Here is a 24,254-nt window from a genome sequence, read left to right on the forward strand (position 1 = left end):
TACCTTCATCTGGTTCATGTTGCAGCTCCTGACGTCTGCTACCATCAGTAAACATCTCAAATCAAATCAAATCAATCTTTATTTATATGGCGTCTTTTACAATCAGAATTGTTTCTAGGTGCTTTCCAGAGTCCCAGGACCTGACCCCAGACAAGCAACAGTGGCAAGGAAAAACTCCCCTTTAACAGGAAGAAACCTTGAGCAGGACCAGGCTCATGTAGGGGGACCCTCCTGCTGATGGGGGGGTGGGTAGAGAGAGAGGAGAGGAGAGGAGAGGAGAGGAGAGGAGAGGAGAGGAGAGAGGAGAGGAGAGGAGAGGAGAGGAGAGGAGAGGAGAGGAGACCGAGAGGAGAGGAGAGGAGAGGAGAGGAGAGGAGAGGAGAGGAGAGGAGAGGGAGAGGAGAGGAGAGGAGAGGAGAGGAGAGGAGAGGGAGAGGAGAAGGAGGGGGAGGGGAGGGGAGAGGAGAGGGGAGGGGAGGGGAGGGAAAGAGAGGATAGGAAAGGGGAGGAGAGGAGAGGAGAGGAGAAGAGAAGGAGGGGGAGGGGGAGGGGGAGGGCTAGAGGAGAGGAGAGGAGAGGAGAGGAGAGGAGAGGAGAGGAGAGGAGAGGAGAGGAGAGGAGAGGAGAGGAGAGGAGGGGAAACCATGACCCAGTGGGGTGACAGAGGCCTGTCAGGTGATCATGTTTCTGGACCCCGGCAGCCTCGGCCTATAGCAGCATAGCTAAGATGTGACCTAATGATTAGACGACCCCCTAAATATGATAATTTCTCTGTCTATGATAGTAACTGGAACTACTGAATTAGTAATAATAAGCTTTTTCAAAGAGGTCTTATCTTTGAAGAAACTCGACGTTGCATCATAAATCTACTGTGTGTGTGTGTGTGTGTGTGTGTGTGTGTGTGTGTGTGTGTGTGTGTGAGAGAGAGAGAGAGAGAGAGAGAGAGACTGGTTTTGATCAGGGGTCAGGGGCTTTAGTTTAGTTTGGGTTTGGGTGAGCGTGCGTTTGTAGTTATGGATTTATGCTCCAAACAGAACAACTCAGTCATAATTTATTCAACTTTGGGTGTGTCTGCTTCCTAATCAGGTGCCGGAGTTCATTTAAGTTGTGTTTACAGAAGAAGCATTTCACTTGTTTTTTTTGTCTGTCAGCATATCGGGGGCGGGGCTTAATGTCTGACTGCAGCCCATAAAAATATTCAATTTTCTTTATAATTTTCTTTATAGCATTATTGTTTATATTTATTGATCTTGCCCCTGTTCCAAGGTCATCATTTTTGACCTTTAGAGGGTTTCTGGAATAAAAAATGATGATGAATGTTTAAGTTGTCTGACTCTGAAAGAAGAAAAAAACATATGTTGAGTCAGATATTTTATGAAATTCAGTTAAACTTGCATCTGTTCTTCATCATTTCTGGATTTTTTGACAGAAACATTTATTGCCCCAGTCCTTGGGGTGTTTATCATTGCATTACTCATGTTTCTGCTCTGTTCTTTTGTCTCTGCTGCCCCTGCTAACCTTAAGCTAATGTTAAGCTAAATTTAAGCTATGTGCTTCTAAATTACGTTGAAGTAAAGACAATCTGAGCTTCCCATAATGCAACAGCTGCCATTGTTTGTCTTAGAGATGTTTTCTTGCTGCCATAAAAACTCTTTTAGGACAGTAAAGTCAGCAAATCCTTGCAGGAAATAGAATCCTCCTGCCGTAAATTACCAGCAGCGAGGATGCCCCCATCACAGAGTGTGACCCCAGCAGCCCCCGCTGTGACTTACACCTAAATCTCCTCATTCTACGGTAATTAATGTCAGTAATTTGGTCTCTCTTTTAATGTTTACAGTCCATTTTACAGCAGCTTTATGGAAAGAGAAATAAACCTCTTGTTTTGTTTCTGATGATGATGTGTGTTGATCCTGCTTCTCTTCTTCTGCAGGTGTGACGTTTTGGGTCTGAATCTAACTCATCTCACAGGTAAAAATGCTGCAAAACTACAGCAGGAACAACATTTTACACCATTCCTGATGTTGAGGTCACACTCAGGGTGATTTAAAGGGCAACATGTGTGAACACAGCTAACACAGACACGCCCCATTCCCACTCTTGGCAGGTTTAAGAAGCTAATTAAACGGTGTTTCTGCTGTGACCAGTGAAAAACAGAGGCCCTCGCTGCCTTTGGGTTGTTGATGTCTTCCATCCTCTCTTTTTTCACTCTCGCCTTTGCTGGGAGGAAAACATGAGAACAAGTCAGTGTAATTCCACAAAAAAGAAGAAAATCGTTTACGCGTCCAACGTTTGAGACTGCTAAGCAGGCTAGCATAGCTAAAGTGACTAAGTAACATGCCTGTCGAGGGGAAAATGACTGTGTCACAGCTCGAGCAGATTAGCTCCAGACAAACAGGACTATTCATCGCCGCTGCTCATTACTGGCCTTGAACGTGCTGCCTGTGTTTGTGTTGGCCTCTGGGTCAGGGTATTCTGTCAGGTTTGTTTGAACAGAGCAGAAATAATCTCTTAAATCTCTGTTTGCACAGCGAAGGTGGAGAATAAAACACCGGCTCATTTCCATAAACTCTAAAAGTTGTTGGATTTTTAAACTAAACTTTATTGTACTTTCATTTTCCCCCTGGAAGTTTGTTGTTTGTTGTTGTTGTTTTTTGAAATCTTGGTAAACATTTTCAACAGATGTCACAAGGTTAAAGCCAGAATGCTATACGCTAAGGGCTGGGCAACAGTAGGGCAGCTAACCTAGTATTTAAAAATCAGTTGATTCTTGTGATCATGCTAGCAGCTGTGTGCCGCTGCTCACAAACGCTAAAGTCTTTAACATCCTTGGCTGACTGATTCAGTCTGATACTGTCGGCTGCTGTTTCTCCCTCTCTGGCTTTGGGCTGAGTTGAGCGTTCCGACTAAATCAGCTTCTTGGTGTTCTACTTCCTCTTTGAACGCTGTGTGAGTTCTCAGCAGCCATTATCTGAGCAGGGCTTTCATTTAGGGCTAAAGTTGTACAGACTTTAACTCCACTGCCTACATTTGCTGTCTGGTAGTGCCTGAAGCCACTCATAGCTGCCCAGTTTGATGTTCCGTCTGAAGGACCTTTCAGTGGAGCAGAGATTCTTCTGAAACCTTTGAATTTGAGCTGCTGGATTATCTTCTCTGGTTTGATCTGCGTTCAATCCCTCATTTATTGCAACCGTGTCAGCGGCCCCAGGAGGAGGGTTCAAACAGCATTTCTGCTTCACGCCTGTCAGGTTCTGCCTCCCTGAGGTCCACAGTAACTTCTGCAAAAACACACTGAGCATCACAAGGAGGTGGTCATTCCAGAAAACCCATTTTTAATTGAGCGTTAAACTTGACTGGAACCTCACATCTGCAGAAGTCCTGTTTAGGCTAAGGTTAGCGTAGCATGACGATGGGAGGCAGCGTTTCAAACCTTTACACTGTTTATTGTCCTTCTGAAGAATCAATATGAGGTTACTGGTGGTTTACAGACCGACTATCTTTACAGACTGACTGAACTGGTGTCAGATTGAATTTATTTATCACGCAGGATGTTTTAATTCTGATTTTTCAGGCTCTGCTAGTGTTGAAATACTTTAAATTTGATATTTGAACTCCAGCATCGAGTGTAAAGGTATTTATAAATCATGTAATGGACCTGAGCCTGAGCCTGACCCAGACCCAGACTGACGTCGCAGGGGGTCAGCCCGACTGGTACCAGATCTCTGATGTCTGATCTCTGAGGTCAGATTGTTTTAATCCTTAGTCCCAGCTGCTCCTTAAATAAAAAGACAAAACCACAACCATCTATTGTTCATGACAGTCTAAACTTTATTTTTAATTTAAATGTAAAAAAAAAAAAAAAAAGGCTGTTAGCAATGCAAATGACCCTGTAGTGCTCCCGGGAAGTAGAGACACTTCTCCTTGAATCGCCTCTAATAATATGAGGCAGTGGAAGGCCCCTTGACTTGTATGTCTCATTAATGATCATAATAATCCACAGGGGAAGTCTGTGTTGGACAGGGCGTGCTCCGACAACCTCTTTGGCAAAAATAAAGGGTTGGGCCAAAGTGAACTGAGCTCCAGGGCAAGCACGCATCACTCGAGGACAGGGCGTCAAGTCCGTCCAAACGCTTTGCATATGTCTTTGCAAAAAGAAAAGCTCACTCAGCTGAAGTCCACATCACCACCGAGGGTTCGAGGGGCTCAAAAGGAGGAAGACCAACAGCTTCCAGTGTCACAGTTGTGGCAATCATGCCCGTGAGCCGCCTCGCCCCGCACACCTGTTGTGCATCAGGACACTAACGAGCACTCTTCTTAATCCCCGGAGGCACACCTGCTCTCTGCCAGATCGTTATTCGCTCCCGATGACTTTCCAGCGTTTTCCTGTCTGCCTACCTGCCCGGTTCCGACCTTGCCTGTTCCTGACTATTCTGTTCTGCTCCCCGGTAATCTCTGTCTGTCTGCCTACCTGCCCGGTTCCGACCTTGCCTGTTCCTGACCATTCTGTTCTGCTCGCTCCCCGGTGAATCCTGTCTGTTGTCTGTTTCTGACAATAAAGCAGTGTTCAGCCAAACTCTGGTGTCGCATTTGGGTTCTTATCTGGTTCCTGACATTCCAGTACCAGGGTAGGGCCCATGAGGGGAATTTCACAGCCCGTGGGGGGGTTCTGCTGTTAGACTCCCCGAAGAAGCCGATTCACCTGATTGTCAGACCCCCCCAGTCCGATTACCCACCCAGGGCCAAAACTGTAGCCGTATAAACCATGAAGTTAGAAGCGAAAAGCTTTTTCTGTGGTAAATGTAGAATAAGATCTCTGAGTCCTCCACCGTTCCTGAAATATTTCCCATCTGTTTAGAGCCCCGCTGGAAGCTGCTCAGTCCACATCACCGCTGGATTGCAAACGCACGATGGTGTAGATCTGGCGCCACGGGAACCATGAGTATAGATGGTGTAGGTGTTTCAGCCAAATCTGGTCAACAAACTGAGACAGAAGGTCCTTCCTGTTGGGGAGAGCCATGTCCTCAATGACCAGTTTGGGGCCACCAACAGGATTCTCTGGTTTCCCTGCTGGACCGTGCAGCTTTGATATTATCAGTGGAAAACGTGGCGATGCATAGAAAAGAAAGTCCGTAACCACATTCTGTGGTCCTGGCATGACCCTGAGGCTGGAAAATCAAGGCACAGCACACGTGACAACTTGCAAGCTCTCAGCAACAACAAGGTTAATCCGATGCCCCTTGGTGGTTTATGTGATATACCGGTGACTTGTTGAAGTGCTAAATATATAGCGCAAAGCTCGAGGATATTTATGCGCTGTGTCATTTCTATTTTTGTCCAGAGCCCCCTGACAGTTTTCTGCTGCCATGTTGTGAAGCCAAGGAGCACAACCCTCTGGGAGGGAATAAGAGAACTCTTCTAGAAGCTGACAGTAAGGCTCATGCACTATATGGCATATACGGACTGTGGTACCCTGCTTCATCTGCTCTCTGGTTGGAGCCCATATCAATGTCTAGAAAACCTGTAGACCCAGGGAAACTTCTGACCTGTCTTTGAATGTGGAGTGCAGATCCTTCTCATGATGCAGCGCTATAGGCAGGTGGAGGGGCAATAATACCAATAGGTGTTAATAATACCCACCTTGATGTGTCTGTAAATCTAGTACTTTGATGGCATGCTTCTCCAGGAGGGTGGCCACCTCTTGTCTCAACGGCTTTTGTGGGATTTCGGATTGTGATCCCTCTGAAAATTAGGGGCTGAGTCCCACTGCTGGCCTCTCAGCTTTGAGGCCTACCCCTCTGGCTCACTGTGTCTGTGGGAAACACAGACCCCTGATGCCTGCGCTCTCAGGTGGAGGAGCTTTATGATCCCAATAAGGCTTCGTAAAAAGTGGGGCCCTTGGGTAGCTTACCTGCCACATGTGTGGTCACATGTGTCTTAAACTGGGGGCCGTTGCCACACAGGCGCGGGTCCTTGAAGCCTGAAGACTCCGCTACAAGTTCTGCTGCACTGCTGGTCCAAACAGCTGCCCTGGAACTGCCAAACATTCACATAGGATCCAACCACATGGTTCAGATAGTGGGGGTTGTTCCATCCGTACCTTCTAGTGAGTCAAGGAAGTACAGCGAACTGCCAAGCTGGGTTGTAATGTGGGCTAATGCCTCCACAGAGGCTTTGCTCAGGGTCTGCATGGAAGCATTGACATGTGAGGTAGCACCTGCAGCCATGGCCCTACAGCCAGAAGCATGGAGACTCTGGGATTTAGGATTTGCCCAATATCTGTGAAGCTCCGACAGAGAGGATGGAACAAAAAAAACAGCCTGAGGTGGATGACTTAAAGAAGAATCTCCTGTTTTTGTAGGTGCTGGAGCTTCATCCAGCTTCATCCAGACTCAAGTGGGCCGGCACCATCCTGATAATCGTCTGAGCTGAGCCCATGGCTCTCTCTACTGAGTCAGCCCAAAACTCCCTTCCTGATCACAAGGAATCAGAAAAACTGGTGGGTACTTCTGAGGTTCATCACCAAAGTAGGTGTTGGGTGTCTTCTTTATCCCATCTGTGTTGGTCAGGGGCAACAGCCTGTAGGCATTCGGTAAGTGAGAGGGTCTAGTTGTCTCAGGGTTGAGGACCAACTTCATCTCTGAAAACTGAGACGCCAAGCTGTTAGACTTAGTTGCCAAGTGGTCTTTTTATGCCTCTTACTATGTGGCACTAGAGAACCTGTCTGACAGGATGTTTGGTCACTGGAGAACCTACAGCGGCACCAGATGGGGGAAGCAGACTCGACCGCTGCTGCCCTTCCACCGCAGCCGCTACTAGCCGACTAGCTAGTCATGTAGCTGCAGTTCACACACTGATCCTCGGTTAGCCCTTGTCATAGGTGTTCCGTGCTCACGTCATCATTTGTCACAGCTCTGACTTTGTCTGACTATTAATGCTATAAGCACTGAATATGAAACAAATTTTACTGAGGTGTTTAAACCGTCAATGCTAAAACCACCCTGGAACGCTACAAGGAGCAAGGTTCTTTACTGTGCTGATGAGTTGGATGGAATAAATTGAAATCTGTACTATAGTGACAAAGATGCAGATTAAATAGAATTTATCTTCTTGCTCTGCTGCTTGTTTTTTGCATGTCTCTTCTCTTGTCTGTCTGTCTCCATTTTCTTTTATCATAACATGAAGGGTTACATCGCATATTACAAAATAAATAGTGGTTTTAATTCCCCCCCCAAAAATCTAAAAATTATGCAAATGTACTGTATATTGTAAATAACCCGTCTACAGTTGACAATTATCATGTTTGACCACTAGAGGGGGACAAAGATCCACAATCTGAGTTCCAGCGTTCGTTTTATTCTTATTTATTTTTAAATATAGTGTTTTAACTACGTTTGTTTTCTTTTTGTTTTTTTAAACAAATACACCAAATTTCAATTGAAAACAAATAAAGGGTCGGGAAATAACATGTTTTCCGAAAATGGTTTAACAAGAATTGTTGCTCTGACTGATAAATCAGTACTCAATAATCGGGTGCTTGAAAGACTTTTAAAATAGCTTTGTATAGAATCACATTGTTTTAAATTCGTAGCCTCGTTCTATTTTTTAAATGTAGTTGTTCTGTTTCGTTCTTAATTCATTGATTCTTATTTCCAGGATTCTAATTGGTCACCCCAGCCGTCACTCTCGGCTGGAATCCCGCCATCAGGCCGCACACACCCATTTCCTCACCGGCTTTTAATTTTTCAATATTAGTATTGGCTTCACGCCTTCCGTTTGAGCGCACTGCGCGTGCGTGTGCGTGGCTGCACGCGTGAAAAGGTGATGTCGGGGTGAAGATAAGAGCACAGATCGTTTCTGCGCGGGCGCGTGTGTGGTCCGTCTGTACCTATTGGGCGTGTGCCCGCTCATCCCTCCCTGCAGACCGGTGCGTCAGCGTGCATGCGCGCGTCTGTGCACGTACGAGTTGCGCCAGAAGAATCAAATTGTCTTTATGGAAATCTGATTACTTTTATTATCGGGGTGGCTGATGCAGGCAGCGGTCACGCGTGGCTAATCTCTCACTCTGAGCGTGCGTGATTTTCCACGCGCGTCTCCTCCCCTCCCTCCCTCTTCCTCCTCCTCCCTCTACTCCTCCTGCTCCTCAGCGTGGAGGTGCGGGGCCACTGCTAGCTGCTGCTGCGGCACTGAATGGATCTAAAGGGAATGTTTGCGGGTGAAGCCTCGGGCGGCGCGAACGGAGGGAAGTAACCTGGATCCTTTTTCCCGTCTTCACCTTCATCCTCCTCTTCTCACCTGCTCTTCATCACCTGCATCGCAGCGACATGTCAAACTTAAACAAAAGCAAAAAAGACAAAGAAATTCTGGCCGAATACGAGAGTCAGGTTAAAGGTAAGCTGATGGTTTTTATTCTTAATGACACGGTCACACCCACCATTCCTCACCTGTGCACGCGCGTGAAGAGCACGAACGCACACGGTCGCACGCGCGCACCTGTCTGGTAGCACGTTTTGCACTCACACACTGGACTGAGCGTGTGTATCTGCTCTGACACCTCACTGGGAGACGTCAGGATTTCTGGGTTCATCCTGAGTGCTGCATGGCGCCTGAGGGGGGAGGAGGGGGAGAAGGGTGCATGTATGTGTGTGTCTGCGCGCGCGTGCGTGCGTTTTTTTCTGCAGAGCACCTTCCTCTGTTCAGATGGTGTGGTCTTCACTCTCAGACCCGAGACCAGTTTGTCCACGTCTGTGAATCTTTCCATTGGTATTCCTCTGAGACTGTGTGTGTGTGTGTGCACGTGCGCGCGCACGCGTCTGGGATCTTCATAGATGACTCTAGAGATGGTGTTGCTAATCTGGGGATATGCTTAAGGTGATGATGGCAAACTCATCCCTGAAATTGTGGTTGCCATGACTCCTTTCCTCCTCCTCCTCTTCCGCCCCCTGGCACCATGGTTACCATCGTCTCCGCCACTCTGTGGGACGGCGACAGTTAAAGTCAAATGACCTTTGGCGACCAGTCCTGGACCGGCGATGCTGTGGATCTCCTCACCTGCGAGGTTCAAAATGTCTGACCTTTACCCACAAACGCAGGACTCAGCCCTCCTCTTGCCGCCACATGGCTCCTCACACATTCACTCGCCATCGACGCCCACGCCATCGCCGTCGCCATCCGTGTTTGTCTTCCTCAGCTTCTACAGTCATGTGACTTTGAATTTCTATCACAAACCCCCCATGATAATCTCAATTCTGAGCAATTAGGAAGGAGAGACGTGTGTAAGAGTAACACACACATACACGCACACACACACACTCACGCAGAGATGGATGTGTGTCTATTGAAATATATTTCTCCTTTGTCGTTCGCCACAGTTGTAAAACAGTCTTCTTCATGAATTTACTGGAAATCACTTTGTGTGTGTGTGTGTGTGTGTGTGTGTGTGTGTGTGTGGCCCTTGCTGTGGTGCCCTGGCTGCACACGCTCAGGAATGCCCTGTGATGAAATGACCCCTCCGATAGGGCCCCCCTCCCCGTTTGACCGCCCCCCCCCCCCCCCCCCCCCCCACCTCCTGTACATCTGTAACTATGTGCCTCTAAAGTCTGCCTCCTTGTTCTGGCTCCTGATTGGCTGGATGAGGCAGCATGTGAATGTATACACAGGAGGTGGCTGCTGCCTCCCAGTCCGCGGCGGTGGTGTTGGGGGCTGTTACGCCGGAGTGAGGTGGATCTGATGGTAGCTTGGGAGATTATGCACACTGCTGACGGCACGTATTTTGGCGTGCGGCGCTCACTGAGCGCGCTGCTAACATGGGAGGATCAGTCACACCTCCTCTCTGTGAAGGAGACGAGGGTCGGTTTAATGAGAAAATGCAAATGGGGAGAAAAGCGAAAGGAGGGGCGTCGAGAGGAGACGCTTCCCGCTGCTCAGGTGACTGATGACCTCACACGCCGGAAGTAAGCATTCATATCCTCAAACCTGGCCGTCATGGTGAAAAGGAGGCGTCGTTCCCATGGCATCGCCCAGCTAAAGCTTCCTCGCCATAAACGTGCGGCAATGTGTGAATGGATGAATCATCCCAGAGGGAAAAATGAATGGATTCGTCAGCAGCAGTTTAGAGACGCAACAGGAAGGAAGGAAACCAGATTTTGTTTCCTTTTAAACCTCATGAATACCGAACAAATGTGAGGTCTTTAATTCATTAATTTAACCCTTCCTGAAATTTACTGTCAGTCTGAAGCTGATCCTGAGTCTGCGGGTGGTGAACTGGCTCCGCCCCATTACGTCATCGCTTGTAGGTTGTCCAATGGAAGGACTTGAACCATCATATATGTTGGTGCATTCTGCATTTTTATGCTTAAAACACGTAAAGAAAATGTTGCTGATCTGAGCTGAACTTCATTCAGTCTTTAGTTTCAGTGCAACTCTCGTTGCAAAATTAAACGTTACGACGGGCAAAATAAAAAACCTAGAGCAGATTTTTCATCTTAAGAGTTTCCTCGACAGAAAAGAACGTGAATGAGTGCTGGATCTTCATCGTGCCGTCTCCCTCGTGCTGTAACTGGATTAAAGAGTCTCGTCTCCGAGGTTGTTCCGAGGACACGCGGGCTTCCTGAGCAGACGCCTCCTGACATCAAACGCTCAACGTGCGGAGGATCTTTTCACATTCAGCCATCTGAGCAGCGGAGGTTCGCTGATCAAATCTGGCCCCCTCGGTGAATCCCCCCCACCCTCTTCCCCCATATCAAAGATCTTTATCACGTCCCACAGACAATCTGAGACAGTCTGAGTGGAAATACGCCAATTAAGCTACTCGCTTCTTATTTGAGCAGATAAATTCTGTTCATACCACCTCCCAAAGTCTGTTGTGTTTGTGTTCTTTATCAGTAAAATGTTTTATACGTGTTATTAAAATGTTTGAGATTTTCCACCCAGGGCTCCAAGTGACAATTTCAATTATGTATTGTGAAGTTAAAAATGGAGATCGGATAGAAATCCATCATCAAAGAGTTGTAATTTCTGACGAACCTTTATATAAAGAGTCTCACATCACTTTGTACATTTTAGTGATAAAATATACTTTTACAGCACTTATCGCAACAATCAAAGGCCGCTCTAGTCGACTGCCCCCTTGTGGCCACCACCAGAGCTCTCCCTCCTAAAAAAAGGATGTAAGAAATCCTCTTTAGCTTTTTTTAGGGTTTGAAGACTGTGTTTTCTGTGTTAGTGATTTTTTTTTTACATATCTGTTATTGATTGAAGCATCCTATAATGTTGAGCATAAAATTTCATTAGCTAAAAGTCATTAGCGAAATAACGACACCTGAATCAGCTACCAGTTCAGCCGCAGAACCATAGTCCAGTTGTCCAGCAGCCAATTGGGATCCAGCATTTTTAGCCACGGCGACTCATGACTGAAGTTCAAACATTCTTCTGTATGAAAGTATTGCAGCTCAAGATGAGCTGGCAGCCATTTTAAATTAGCCAGCTAACGACAGGAAGAATCGATACACACAAACTGACATGGACTTTCATGGAGCTGTGAGATCTATAGAGCATGTGCGCGTGCTCGTGTGTGTGTGTGTGAAAGCGCACACACGTGTAGCAAAGCTCTTTTCTTCACCTTCGTCCTCATATGGTTTACCCACAGTGTGTGGTTGCCAAGACAACAGGTAGTGGAGTGGATAGGGTCCCCCAGGGATCGGTGTGCGTGTATTTGTGTGTTAGTCTGTGTGTATGAGGGAAGGAAGGAGAGAGAGGCAGGCTTATTGTGTATTCTATCCTCACTCTCCCTCCTGCTGCAGATAGATCTGCTCTGAAACAGCACAACCAGTGAAGCATGCAGTCAGGCATCACCATGCTGACTGTAGGACTGTGTGTGTGTGTGTGTGTGTGTGTTTGTGTGTTTGTGATACAGGCTAGGGATGTGGTCCAAGGTGACTCCTCTGAGAAAATGGACAGTCTTCATTAGGAATTATAAGGGATTAAAAAGAGGGAGTGAGGGGAGAATGAAGAGGAGGGGCGCTAAACAATCAGCTAATTTAATTGATTAGCACATTAAGCTATTAGAAATAAACGCCCCATCAACTTGGTGCCAATTAACGAGGCAAATGCAATTTTTAGGATCATATGGTTGTGTTGCTGAGAAATTAATTTCCTTCAAATTGTCAGTGAGCAAATAATACTGAGAAGACGAGATTCTAAGAAGGTCCGATGGCGTTTTAGATGATTTAGTTGTTTAAACCGTCTCTGATGGAACAGCCACCCTCCAGGTCTCCATCTTGATTCTGGGCCTCCTCTTGTGTAGATGTGCGGACCCAGTTGGTGGAGCAGCAGCGGTGTCTGGAGCAGCAGACGGAGATGCGAGTCCAGCTGCTTCAGGACCTGCAGGACTTCTTCAGGAAGAAGTCCGAGATTGAAACCGAATATTCCAGGAACCTGGAGAAGCTCGCCGAGAGGTTCATGGCCAAAACACGGAGCACGAAAGACCATCAGCAATACAAGTAGGGTTTTGTGTCTGTGTGTGTGTGTGTGTGTGTGTGGGTGTGTGTGTGGGTGTGTGTGTGCGTGTGCGTGTGTGTGTGTGTGGGTGTGTTCATACATATGAGTGCGTGTGAGTTCATTTATGGTACTAGTTATGTGGGAAATATTCTATTTTTTCTGATTTAGGATCCAATAATGAGGTATAAAATATCAGTCACATGTCACTAAGAATCTACATGTGAGGTGCAGAGGAATCAGATCGGTTGTCATGGTGACGTCCTTCTGTGCCTCCTGCTGCGCCAGCCTTTCTTTATGTGCTTTTTTGTGGCGGTACATCACTTTCACCGGTTAAATTTCAGGCGCATTTATGTTTAACGCTTGAACTTTGTAAATTCGCTGCATGTGAAATGAATTTAACTTTGAAGGCCAATTTATCAGGATATTTGAATCAGGTTTTTGTGATTAAACGTGTAAATGTCAGGACTGAACCTGGCTAATAAAACACCCCTCATCAAGGTTTTCCTCTCTTTTCCTCCAGGAAGGATCAGAACCTTCTCTCTCCTGTCAACTGCTGGTACCTGCTGTTAAACCAGGTCAGTCGTTTGGTTCCTCGAGTTCTTCTTCTGAAGTGAGGGGTGTAAAAAAAAGCTGATCTTCATCGGTTTCTCTCCAGGTGAGGAGGGAGAGTAAAGACCACGCCACGCTCAGCGACCTTTACCTGAACAACGTCATCAGCCGCCTCACGCACATCAGTGAGGACTCGGCGCGCCTGCTGAAGAGGGTGAGGGGTGTCTCTTCGGTCCCGCCTGCTCATTAACATCTTAATGGTCCTAGTCTGGTTCTGTCCTCCTCCTCTGTCCTGTTTTGCTTTAAATGTTCTCTGGCTGCATGAAAGAGATAAAAGTCCTGTAATTTCCTTCCCTACCAAGAAAAATAGAGTCGTTAATATGTGAAAGCTGCAGTTGGGATTAATCACAGATAAGCGGGAGAATTAACCCGCGCAGCCAGGCTATCACGAAGACGTCGTTACAAGTTATAGTTCTGCAGCCAATATTTCAGGTAAATGACGGAAATCGGCTAAAAGAGCTGAACAAAAGAGTCCATGGCAGGAATTCTGAGGATGGGCTTAAAATGACCTTTGCAGCGACTCATCAGTCATCGATCAGGTTCTGTCTGTGTGTCTGAGCAGCAAATAGTATTTTACTGATTTTATGTTTGGTTTCAAAAGAGAAACCAACCAGTCTGTCATCCTGTTTTCATTGTAAAGGACATTATCGGCCCTCCCTGAAGAGGAGCAGCTCATCCACATCCATTGGGTGGTTGCTGTCATGGGGGCCACAGGGCTGTCAGTCACATGACCAGAGCTTTCTGTCTATTATTCATATGCGGAACCAATTAAGGATTAATTAATGCATTTTGCCTCTTTTCCATAACTGCATATTTATTCATGTGCCTGGTTTGACTCTGCATGTTCTGATCTGTAACCGCTGTAAACGCAGCCGAAACATGTCAACAGTAAATATCCGTCCTGCTTCCTGTAAGTACAAGACTTTATTCTAATGAAAAGCAAAGTCAGTGTCCCTCTGAGGTTTGTAGGAGTCTCTCAGAGTTTAGCAAATTAAACACACACACACACACGGACCCCTGCCCGCCTCCAGCTTCAGCTCGCTGTCTTCATTATTAATCTCTCTTCTGGCTCGTCTTTTATTCATGCTAACTAAAGTGCAGCGGCTGCCAGAAGCTATAAACAGTGAGACCTCCATCACATCAGAGAGCTGAGGAGGGATGCCAGGAAGAGAGCCACAGCTTGGGCTGATGGCCCCGCGGCCACGGCGACAGACTCAGCTGATCCGGGTGTCATGGGAACGAGAATCATCCATCCAGGGATTACGCAGTCATTTAGCATAATGTAATATTAATGTGGCAGCGTGGTGCCACATAACTTCTGCCCTGAACTGGAGGGGCTGTTTAATGCATGAGCCACAGATTGAGCAGGAAGCCGAGACTTTTTTTTCCCACATTTATGATTCATTTGTTTGTATGCGGTCATTTATTTATGATGGATGTCTCTTAACCAGTGCGTGACTCTTTTATTTAAAGTATCTGTCCTTAAATAATGATGAAGCTGAGGGAATTGGAGCTGCACTTCTGCCTGACGTTCACACAGGGACACGCAGATGGCCGACAGTCCCCGCTTTAGATGTTGGACAGGGCAGGAAGAACTTTCCCATTGTTGTTTTATTAAGTTACATTCGAACATTTTCACATTAAATACTGTATTAGCTTTGGCTTTAGCTTTAGCTTTGCAAAAATGTTCACGTGATTTTAACCATCTTTGATACAACTATTCCTTTCTCTCTTTTTCCTGCAGAGTAAAGAGATCATCTGTCAGCTTCAGGAGGATCTAATGAAGCTCCTGAACGAGCTTTACACGGTAAACCAACTGAAAACAGGCGGAAACATTAAATGTCTGCAGACACCATGAACACATGAACTCTGAGGTTAATGAGTTTTCTGCTTGTTCAGAAGGAATTCTAAAGTGTAACCACACAAAAACTGGGACAAGCAACAACTCAGAGACACCATCATCATCTCCCCTGCCTCATAGTTAAAGACGGTTTTATTCTGCAGGAGCGTCAGTGGTTTATTTTTAGGTCTTTAAAAGCCGCAGATGAGGACATTGTCTCCAAAACATCTTAAAAGCTTCTGCTCCAAAACCCTGAAAACCAGATTAGAGATGAAACGCGGAGGAGTACAAGTGCAAATCAAATTCTCTGGCGTTTTCTGCACAGGTGATGAAGACATATCACATGTATCACGCGGAAACCATCAGCGCCGAAACCAAGCTGAGGGAGGCGGAGCGTCAGGAGGAGCGGGTGAAGGGCGTGTCTGGGGTAGGAGGAGGCGGGGAGCCCGTCTTCAGCCTGCGGATAGAGGAGCGCCACCAGAGACGCAATGCTGCCCGCAAGATGGAGAAGATGAGGGAGAAGGTATGGGAAAGATTTGGACACTTCTGATCGACTTCCAACAGAATCAGAATAGAATAACGATTTCACCTTTCTTTGTCTGTTTTTTCAGAGAAAAGCAAAGTACTCGGAGAACAAACTGAAGACTCTTAAAGCCAGGAACGAGTATCTGCTGACCCTGGAGGCCACCAATGCCTCCGTCTTCAAGTACTACATCCATGACCTGCCCGATATCATTGACGTGAGTAGCGCTCTTGGGAGTCACGTTTAAAAGGGGAAAAAAAGCCACAGAAAGCCCCAACTTAAATAAAATCGGGCGTAATGGTGAGTGTGAAGTGAAGAAAACAGCGAGGGTCCCAGATGAGCAATTATCACTTCTGGCTGCAACTTTTGGTGCTAAACTGTTGTGAAATTACAGCCACTGAACAATCAATTCCCACCGGTGACGTTTCAGGACTCATAACACTTATGAGCTTTTATTACGGGTGGTAAACTACAACTCCCAGAGTGCACTTCAGCAGCAGTCAGGGGGCTTAAAAATGACAGTGTTATAGGGAAAGAGAGTGCAAACGTGTTGTTCTGGTCATAAATTTAATAAAAAACAGTTTGAGAAACAACACCCAGCAGAAGATGCTTGTAGGTATTTAGCCATGAGGAATAAAAACTGCACCTGTGGAAATGATGCTTAATAACTGAAGTTTAACCCTTCATGTCAGTGCTGTGACTTAGGGTACCACTCCAGTCTGAGCCGAGCTCTGAGGACCTACCTATCAGCCGAGCTGAGCCTTGAAGCCTCCAGGAGGGCGGGTCTGGAGGTGCTGGAGGGGGCTGTGGAGGGCCTGGACCCAGCCCGAGACAGGCAGCGTCTCCTGGGCCTCTATCCCACTGCCTTTTGTCCACCACAGCGCTTCGGCTTCCAGGCCCACATGGGCGATGCGGTCAGTGTCAATGCAGACGCTTTTTCTGTGACCTTTTACTTCATTTCATTTAAACTGTTTTTGTGCCTTTCAAAAGGGATTGAGTGCGTCTGGACATTTATAAATGTTAGACTGTTATTAATTATCATCTTGTTTTCCTCTACTTGCTGTCAGGTGACCCAGATTAGCTCCCAGCAGCAGGTCCAGGCTGAGCTCAGCCTCCGCCTCACTCAGCTCCAGACCCGACTGGCATCTCTCAAGATTGAGAACGAAGAGGTTAGACAAGATAAAACACGAAAATGTTCACGATAATGTAGCTAAACTGTGCTAGCAAACAAAAATTCACTTTTATGTGAGATTTGGAATTGAGAGCAAAATGATTCCAGTCTAACTTTGAATCAATTATAATGAATTTTTGTATTCAGAGCTTTGTGAATGGAACCTTTTGCAAGGACTTGTTTTATTGGCTGCTTCACTGCTTCATCCCATATTGCCCTTTCACCAATGAGCTGACAGCACACTCACACACACATACACACACACATGTAGGATGATAGAGAATCTGGCTCATTTTGTTGGTCCAGGTGCTGTGAAAAAGATATCGTTTGCCTTCAGTTTGCCTTTGATCAGTAACCTAACTACACCGCAGAGGAAAAAAATAACATGGCTACAAAAATACAGGTTTGAGCAGGAAAAGGATCATGTGGCTGGAAAGAATGGACAATCATGTGCATAAAGTGCACTGCACTGCATGTGGAGACACTTTTTCTGTAGCCCACGGTGGACTGTTCGACGTGATACGGCATGTTTCTAATGGTGGACTTCCTGTTTGCACTTAAAATCACAGACCTGTTCTACTTTCTGTTGTTGTCTATTATTATTTCATGCTATTTTAAGCTAATCAGGAATGAGTTATTTTGCACTGAATGAATTTGCATCCAATCACATTCAAGCTAGAGTCACTGGTTTAAAAAAATGATTCACGCATACGAAAAGGTTAAAAAAAAAGTTCATCATGCTAGTAGGGGTGCAGATGATTCATCCACTTATGTATATTTCCAGTGAGTTTAAAAACAAAACTGGTTCACCACAGTCTCCAAAAGCCTCCAATGTTTTTCTGACACTCACAAACTTTCCTGTAAATGATGCTAATTTATGCTGTTTTAATGGGGTGATAATGCAGCAGATGTAGACTCTAAAAATAAATGGGTTTCATCTAACGGCGCCTCCACTGCAACCTGTGCTCGTCTTGCAGCGTGCACAGAGGGCATCTGTAACTGACCTGAAGGGCAGAAACATGCTGAAGGGCCATAGATCCATGAGCTGCGTGTCTCAGCAGCTTCTGTACACACACACACACACACACACACACAAGTGCAGCCCGCACTCTAAATTCATTGTTGAAGAAGTTATAATGATCCAGGCAGCATCACACACTAACGAAATTTATTGACTGGTTCATTTTTTTAAAGTTTCGACTTCAACCCTTGTTTAATGTGGAGAAACCATTTCACCCGTCTGCTTCCTGTCTCACCTGCAGGTGAAGAAGACCTGGGGCGCCACCCTAACCACCCTGCAGGACATGACGGTGTTGGACGACTGCGACGTCTCACAGAGCTTCACCCACAGTCCCTCCTCCGAGTCGGTCAAGTCCAGTGTTTCCGACGGTTACTTGAACAAGCCAAGTCTCGCCAAGAGACGAGCCAATCAGCAGGAGACGGAGCTTTTCTACTTCAATGTGAGAAACGTTGACACGAGCCGGCAGATGGGTGTGGCCTGCAGACATAAACACACCCACTTGTGATGTCATCAAAATCGAACTATCAAACATACTTGAGCTGATTTCAATGACACGAACGTCGTGATTTTGACCGCTTTGTACAAGCGCCCCCTGTCGGACTGACTCGCCGTCTGTTTTTGCATTGTTGCTCCTCAGAAATTTAGCGAGTATCTCGAAGGCAGTAATCTCATTTCCAAACTTCAGGCCAAACATGACATCCTGAAGAAAGCGCTAGCCGAGGGTGAGATAGACGACATTTTGTGCTTTACGCCTGATTACAAAGGCCGTTCTTATCTTTACCCTCTTTCTTGTTCTCTCCCAGGATATAAGGCTGAGCTGCTGACTACCAGGTATGATTTCACCTTGCTCCGCCTGTTTTTCATCCCCACTTTAATAACAAGTGTTTCCTCACCTCTCGCCACCTCAATTTGCGCCGTAACTCTCTCGTCTCTGTGCTCATTTCAGCCGTGGGCGGAAGAACTCCCACAGCAAGCACCAGGTAGATTTCATCTCCTGACTATTTTTGTCACTCTCACGGCTCCAAACCTGAGAGTCAGACGTGTTGCAGCGAAAAGTTTCGCCTCAAAAATGTGGTTGCAGAAGCAGAACTCGGCTGTATTTGTGTGATTACAGGATTCAACCAAAGCCATACCATTGCTGGTGGAGAGCTGCATCCGCTACATCAACTTACACGGTGAGTTTCAGCGTTCAGATTTACGTGGAGATAAACGCCTGTATTCATAATATGAATCTTTTCTCCCCAGGTCTTCAGCACCAGGGTATTTTCAGGGTGTCCGGATCGCAGGTGGAGGTCAACGACATCAAGAACTCCTTTGAGAGAGGTGAGCCAGCCACCTGAAGGTCACATGACCAACTAATCGGGGCGGGTGGGGACGTGGCTTATTCTGCTTTGTTCCATTTAAGGTAATGACCCACTGATTGATGAGGAGAGCAACCAGGACATCAACTCAGTGGCCGGAGTGTTGAAGCTTTACTTCAGAGGATTGGAGAACCCTCTGTTTCCAAAAGAACGCTTCAATGACCTCATTTCCTGTGTCCGTAAGTACCTGTGATGGTGTCTGTTAATGTATCTGACCTCCACCTTTGCTACAGTCCTGGCTTCCTCTACTGTCTATCTCTACTTTTTAATTTGTTATACTTGAAGCAATAATTCCTGACTGCTAATGTTTATATCGTTACCGTGGGGGCATCTCGCTCTCTTTGTTTTTAGTCTGGGACTCCTTCCTCACAGCTGAAATATGAAACCAGCTGCTCTTCTTTTTCTCGCCGCTGCCACAGGGATCGAGAACATGTACGAGAGGGCGCAGTGTATCCGCAAAATCCTGCTGGGCGTCCCCAGGGCAACTCTGGTGGTGATGCGCTACCTGTTCGCCTTCCTCAACCAGTGAGTCAGCATCAGAGGACTCCCTCGCCATCAATCATCGCGTCCATCGCTATGTTGTCACATAACGCAGTTTTACAGCTGCTCTCGAGGTGAAGTGAGCACTTAAAATGCTGCTGGATTCATACGCACAGCCTCTCAGACAGACTGAGGGAGCTGCTCTTGATGTAGCAGCAGAATCTGTTACCAGATCAATGGCGTTTATATAAAGCTCCTCCTCCTAGAAAAAAGCATGAATGAAGGCACAAATAAAGACATCATTAAATTAAGGTTTTCTTTACATACATAATCTCCTCTGTGAAGAAAACATTGTTAAGTACAGACTACACCTCATAATATCACCATCGTCCAACCCTCAGGAACTTCATTCCTTTATTACAATACATTTAATATGGAGTTCTGCAGGGATCGCTTTTAGCTCCACTTCTTTACTTGTATGGCCATGCACAAGGCTTCTTCCTGTGAAACATTTTACTGCTCTGGGTCAGGCTCTGGGGTTCTATAGGACATCCAGGGATAATAAGAGATTCCATGTAAATAATAATAAATGGAATCAAATTCAAACTCATCTCCTAGGAGACTTGTTTCCACCTACGCATTCCAAAAAGCTCCAACTCAACTACTGTATAGCTTACATCACATATACAGTATGTTTTTCTTCTTCGCATTTGTACGGCCGGCATCTGCTGTTGTTTAAACCTGACTTGAACCTGAGCCCAGCTCACTCGCAGTTGTGCTGACGCTGTCCTCCCCCCAGTCTCTCACAGTACAGCGACGAGAACATGATGGATGCTGGGAACCTGGCCATCGTGTTCGGCCCCACCCTCCTGCCCACGCCAGAGACGCTCGACCAGGTGGCGTGTCAGGCCCATGTGAACGAGGTCATCAAGACGGTCATCCTGAACCATGACAACATCTTCCCAGACACGAAGGAGCTGCCGGGGCCTGTTTATGAGAAGTGCATGACTGGAGACCAGTACTGGTGAGACCGGACATGCACATTTTTATGTCATGACTTTCATCCAAATAATAGGATTTTTTCCACTTTTAATCGAGATGGGTCATAAACTTAAAATTATTAGTTAACAAGAAATGAATGTTTTTTTTCTGTTGGGTTTACACCAGTAGTTGACAATTTGTCTTCATTCAAGACCTTTTCTGGTATGGACCTTCTATATAATCATTAATTTGAGGAAATTGAATGTTATAAATATTACATAAAGTTAATGCTAATGAGCAGCTAATGGGCAGCTAATGGTAACTGTATGTCCTGGTAGTCACATGACCTCAGACTGTGATTGGCAGCGTTGTCTCCATCTGCGCTATCACCCCTCCCGACTCGTCCCTTTGTTTCCTTGATGAATGGACTGCATTCTGATGCATTCTTCCTCCACCCTCCTGTCATTCCTTCCACAGCGAGAGTCCGTTCAGCGAGCCTGGGGCGTTGGAGGAAGCCGAGCCCGATGGCGGCACAGAGACCCAGACCAGCGATGAGGGTATGTGTGACCCGCCTGACCTTCACACAATCGCCCACACTCCAATCCTTGGCGGAGAGGCGTTGCTACGGCAACAGCAACCATGGAGACATCTCCACCGTCCATCCCGCCCTTCTCCACACCACCCATATCCCTTCTGTGCAATTTCTCGAAAATATCCCGCACCATCATGTGATTGGTTGAGCTGTGGGAGGAGCAAAGCTGATTGACAGGTTCAGGTTGAACTCTCTCTCTCTCTCTCTCTCTCTCTCTCTCTCTCTCTCTCTCTCTCTCTCTCTCTCTCTCTCTCTCTCTCTCTCTCTCTCTCTCTCTCTCTCTCTCATCTGCCCCGCGCCCCCTCCCCCTCATCTCTCTCCAACAGAGGGTGAGGCGGTAGAGGCAGTGGCAAGATTTGACTATGTGGGCCGGTCGGGCCGTGAGCTGTCCTTCAAGAAGGGAGCGTCGCTGCAGCTCTACCAGCGCGCGTCACATGACTGGTGGGAGGGGCGTCACAATGGCAACCACGGCCTGGTGCCGCATCAGTACATCGTGGTGAAGGACAGGCGAGTACACGGACTCTTGTTACTGACAGTATGTGTGTCCCAGTTCTACAGAACAAAACTACAAATGTCTCAAATTAGATGATTTAAATATGTCATACAGCAGCGAAGTGATTGAATATCAGACTGTGGCCAGGCGGATCCACTGGGGAGCTGTGGTGATTGATGAGAGGATTTGTTGTGGACTGATTTGAAGAGCCAGTTTATTACCAGCCGTACTGAGCGGAGGGCCTCTAGTGGCAGGATATTGATCAGTAAATTGGTGTTTGACAGCCGTCGCGGCTTCAGTTGTCTCAGAGTGACTTTTGTCCTGATTGAGGGTCTGTTGGCGTGTTTAGGGCCGACGCCATGTCAGACACGCTCAGTCAGAAAGCCGACAGTGACGGAGGAAGCAGCAGTACTGACGATAAGAGGTCCAGGAGCGAACTGAGCTCCCCCACTGACATCAGACCCCCAGAGACCTATAACAGGTCTGTCATGTAAGACACTTTTTATTATCTCCAGAGCATCCAGCCTGAAAACAACTTTTTTGGTTTAGTCTGATTAACTCCTCATTAATCACAGTAAACCTGACACTAGTCTTTCTACTTCCTGTTTACAGCCACAGGAGGAAGCGGACTGATGGCTTGTTCCGCCGCCCCCTTGGCCGCTCGAATGACAGTCACTGCCATGGCAACGGGGGTGTGATGGAGCGAAGTTCCCCTCCGGTGACAGGTCACTTTAGTCCCAGAGAGCTGCTGTTGGGAAGGGGTCAAGGTTTGACCCCGCCCCTCGACAGTCCGGAGCGCCGACGCCGCTCAGCGGCCGCAGTGACCATGACCGTGAGTCGGCACGAATCACTGCGGAGGCCGGAGGACACGCCCATCAGGCGCTCGAGCAGTGGGCAGCACGGCTTTGGTGAATCCCATCGGTCCAGAATGCTGGACGCTGACACGCTGGCTCAGGTAAGAAACAGGCCTGTCCAATCACCTTCCTTGGCATATGTGACATTCCTTTAGACCTGAGCTGCGGAACTCATTCAGAGTTCTGGCTGAAGCAAGATTACCATGGTGACTGTGTTGTCACCTCGTGTGACTGTTAAATCTTAAGTGTGAAACATTAACTGACATTTCCTCTGAGAGGAATAATTCATGTCTCGGTCAGAGAGATGTAAACGTGTCGTAAAGACGGTGGTCTCTGGCCCTGCAGGACATTGAGGAGACAGTGACCGTGGCTCTGGGAGAACTGAGGCAGCTGGAGCGGCAGGGCTGCCGGCCAGCTCCAGACGTGGTTCTCGACACTCTGGACCAGGTAAAAAATGGTCCCATCACCACCTGCTCCTCAGAATCACCAAGCCCCCACAGCACCCCCAGCACTCCAGGAACCCCCGGCACGCCCGGCACACCTGGCACTCCTGGCACACCGAGCCCCCTGAGCCCTATGAGCCCCATGAGCCCCCTCCCAGGGCCTCCACCTGGACCTCCCAGACCAGCCAATCCTTCCCCTGACACCCTGGGCTCCTTCAAGCCAGTGGCCGCCACCACCAATCGCATCGTGGCTCCGCTGCGGCCCCCGGCACTCAGGCCCAAACCTGTCGTCCCTCCCAAGAGCAGCACCCCTCCCCTCCCACCGCCACTGGACAAATCCTGCACCATGTGAGCCAAACCAGGCCGGAAGGGAACGGCCGAATCAGGCCAACCCAGGCCAAAACCGGGCAAGAAGAGGAGATCAGGGTACAGCGAAATGTTTTAATCCCCTTGAGGATAGGAGGAAAGATTCAATGTAGTAATAACATAATATATGATATGCCATGGTATTTCTGTGTCGTCAGGTTGGTGTTTACTCTCTTGGTGTGTAGGAGTTAATTTCTCCATGTATCGAAGCATTTATCAAAGGTTAGCTAAAAATGAAGCGCGGGGACAAGTTCAACTCCGCTAAAGATGTAGTTTTTAGTGACGTGAATGTTGGCTGCTGTATCCCCTCTTGAGACTATTCGGGATGACTTTTGGAGTGATTTTATTTATATTCGTTTTTTTCCCAGCTGCTAAAACAAACAAAAACTCACTACACCTTGAAACCACAAAAGCCTCTTGAGGTCTTTGGTGATGCCAAAACTCACTTTGTGTTGAACAACATCCAGCTATTTAATGAATGTTTCCAGTATTTAACGACTGTTCTGCCATCTATTGAATGTTCGATGGGTTGCTGTGGCAACGCACTCAACTTTTTAAACAGCCATTTTGTGTTTTTTCAAAGGGGGATGGGAGGGACTATGAACAGGGTGAAATGGGTGGGGCTTAAACAGGACCTCTTTTCTGGGATGAGGGTGGGTGGGCTTGTGTGTCTGTGTGTGCGTGTGTGTGTGAAAGATATTAATATACCTGTAAATATCAATTGTGAATATTTGAAATGTTTTAATTTCAAACATACAACAACAAACAACAACTCGTCTGTGAATAACCTAAGGATTAACCTTAAGAACCTGTCCCAGTCTTCATTTGGACCTATTTCACCTGTAACGATTAGCATCACTTTTACCAATCTTTTAAATCTTGTCCTGATTCATTCATGAGTTTTTGTGATCTGGATGAAATATTGATCTAATAATCCAGGAAATATCATCGATAAGAAAAAAAAACAGACAATATAAGTGAATTAGTCCATAAAAAATCGAAGCTGAAGCTAAGCTAACTATTGAGTA

The 24,254-nt window shown here is 46.9% G+C and overlaps 1 protein-coding gene across 2 annotated transcripts; it reads left to right on the plus strand.

Annotated features, from left to right (window-relative positions):
* Positions 1 to 7,751: 7,751 nt before the first annotated feature.
* LOC101066822 (SLIT-ROBO Rho GTPase-activating protein 1-like) lies at positions 7,752 to 24,153 on the plus strand. 2 transcript variants are annotated; one of them, XM_003972724.2, is made up of 23 exons: positions 7,752 to 8,385; positions 12,299 to 12,494; positions 13,013 to 13,067; positions 13,148 to 13,255; positions 14,846 to 14,908; positions 15,267 to 15,464; positions 15,553 to 15,681; positions 16,157 to 16,378; positions 16,532 to 16,633; positions 17,898 to 18,095; positions 18,294 to 18,378; positions 18,460 to 18,487; positions 18,603 to 18,636; positions 18,771 to 18,831; positions 18,902 to 18,979; positions 19,062 to 19,196; positions 19,437 to 19,542; positions 20,297 to 20,521; positions 20,956 to 21,035; positions 21,397 to 21,577; positions 21,913 to 22,044; positions 22,176 to 22,518; positions 22,763 to 24,153. In XM_003972724.2, exons 1-23 carry the CDS (start codon positions 8,319 to 8,321, stop codon positions 23,210 to 23,212), a joined length of 3,276 nt encoding a protein of 1,091 aa, XP_003972773.2. In that variant the 5' UTR covers positions 7,752 to 8,318; the 3' UTR covers positions 23,213 to 24,153. The 2 variants fall into 2 exon arrangements, with proteins under 2 accessions (XP_003972773.2, XP_029681445.1); XM_029825585.1 differs by having other exon boundaries at positions 7,755 to 8,385; positions 21,913 to 22,053.
* Positions 24,154 to 24,254: the final 101 nt, after the last annotated feature.

This window comes from Takifugu rubripes, chromosome 18 (genome assembly GCF_901000725.2).
Source record: "Takifugu rubripes chromosome 18, fTakRub1.2, whole genome shotgun sequence".
In the NCBI taxonomy this organism is placed as follows: domain Eukaryota; kingdom Metazoa; phylum Chordata; class Actinopteri; order Tetraodontiformes; family Tetraodontidae; genus Takifugu; species Takifugu rubripes.

Coding starts and splice junctions, on each gene's coding strand:
- LOC101066822 (XM_029825585.1), top strand. CDS start 8,319: ATGTCAAACTTAAACAAAAGCAAAAAAGACAAAGAAATTCTGGCCGAA. Junction 15,465..15,552: donor TGGAGAAGATGAGGGAGAAG/GTATGGGAAAGA, acceptor CTGTTTTTTCAG/AGAAAAGCAAAGTACTCGGA. Junction 18,980..19,061: donor CAAGAACTCCTTTGAGAGAG/GTGAGCCAGCCA, acceptor GTTCCATTTAAG/GTAATGACCCACTGATTGAT.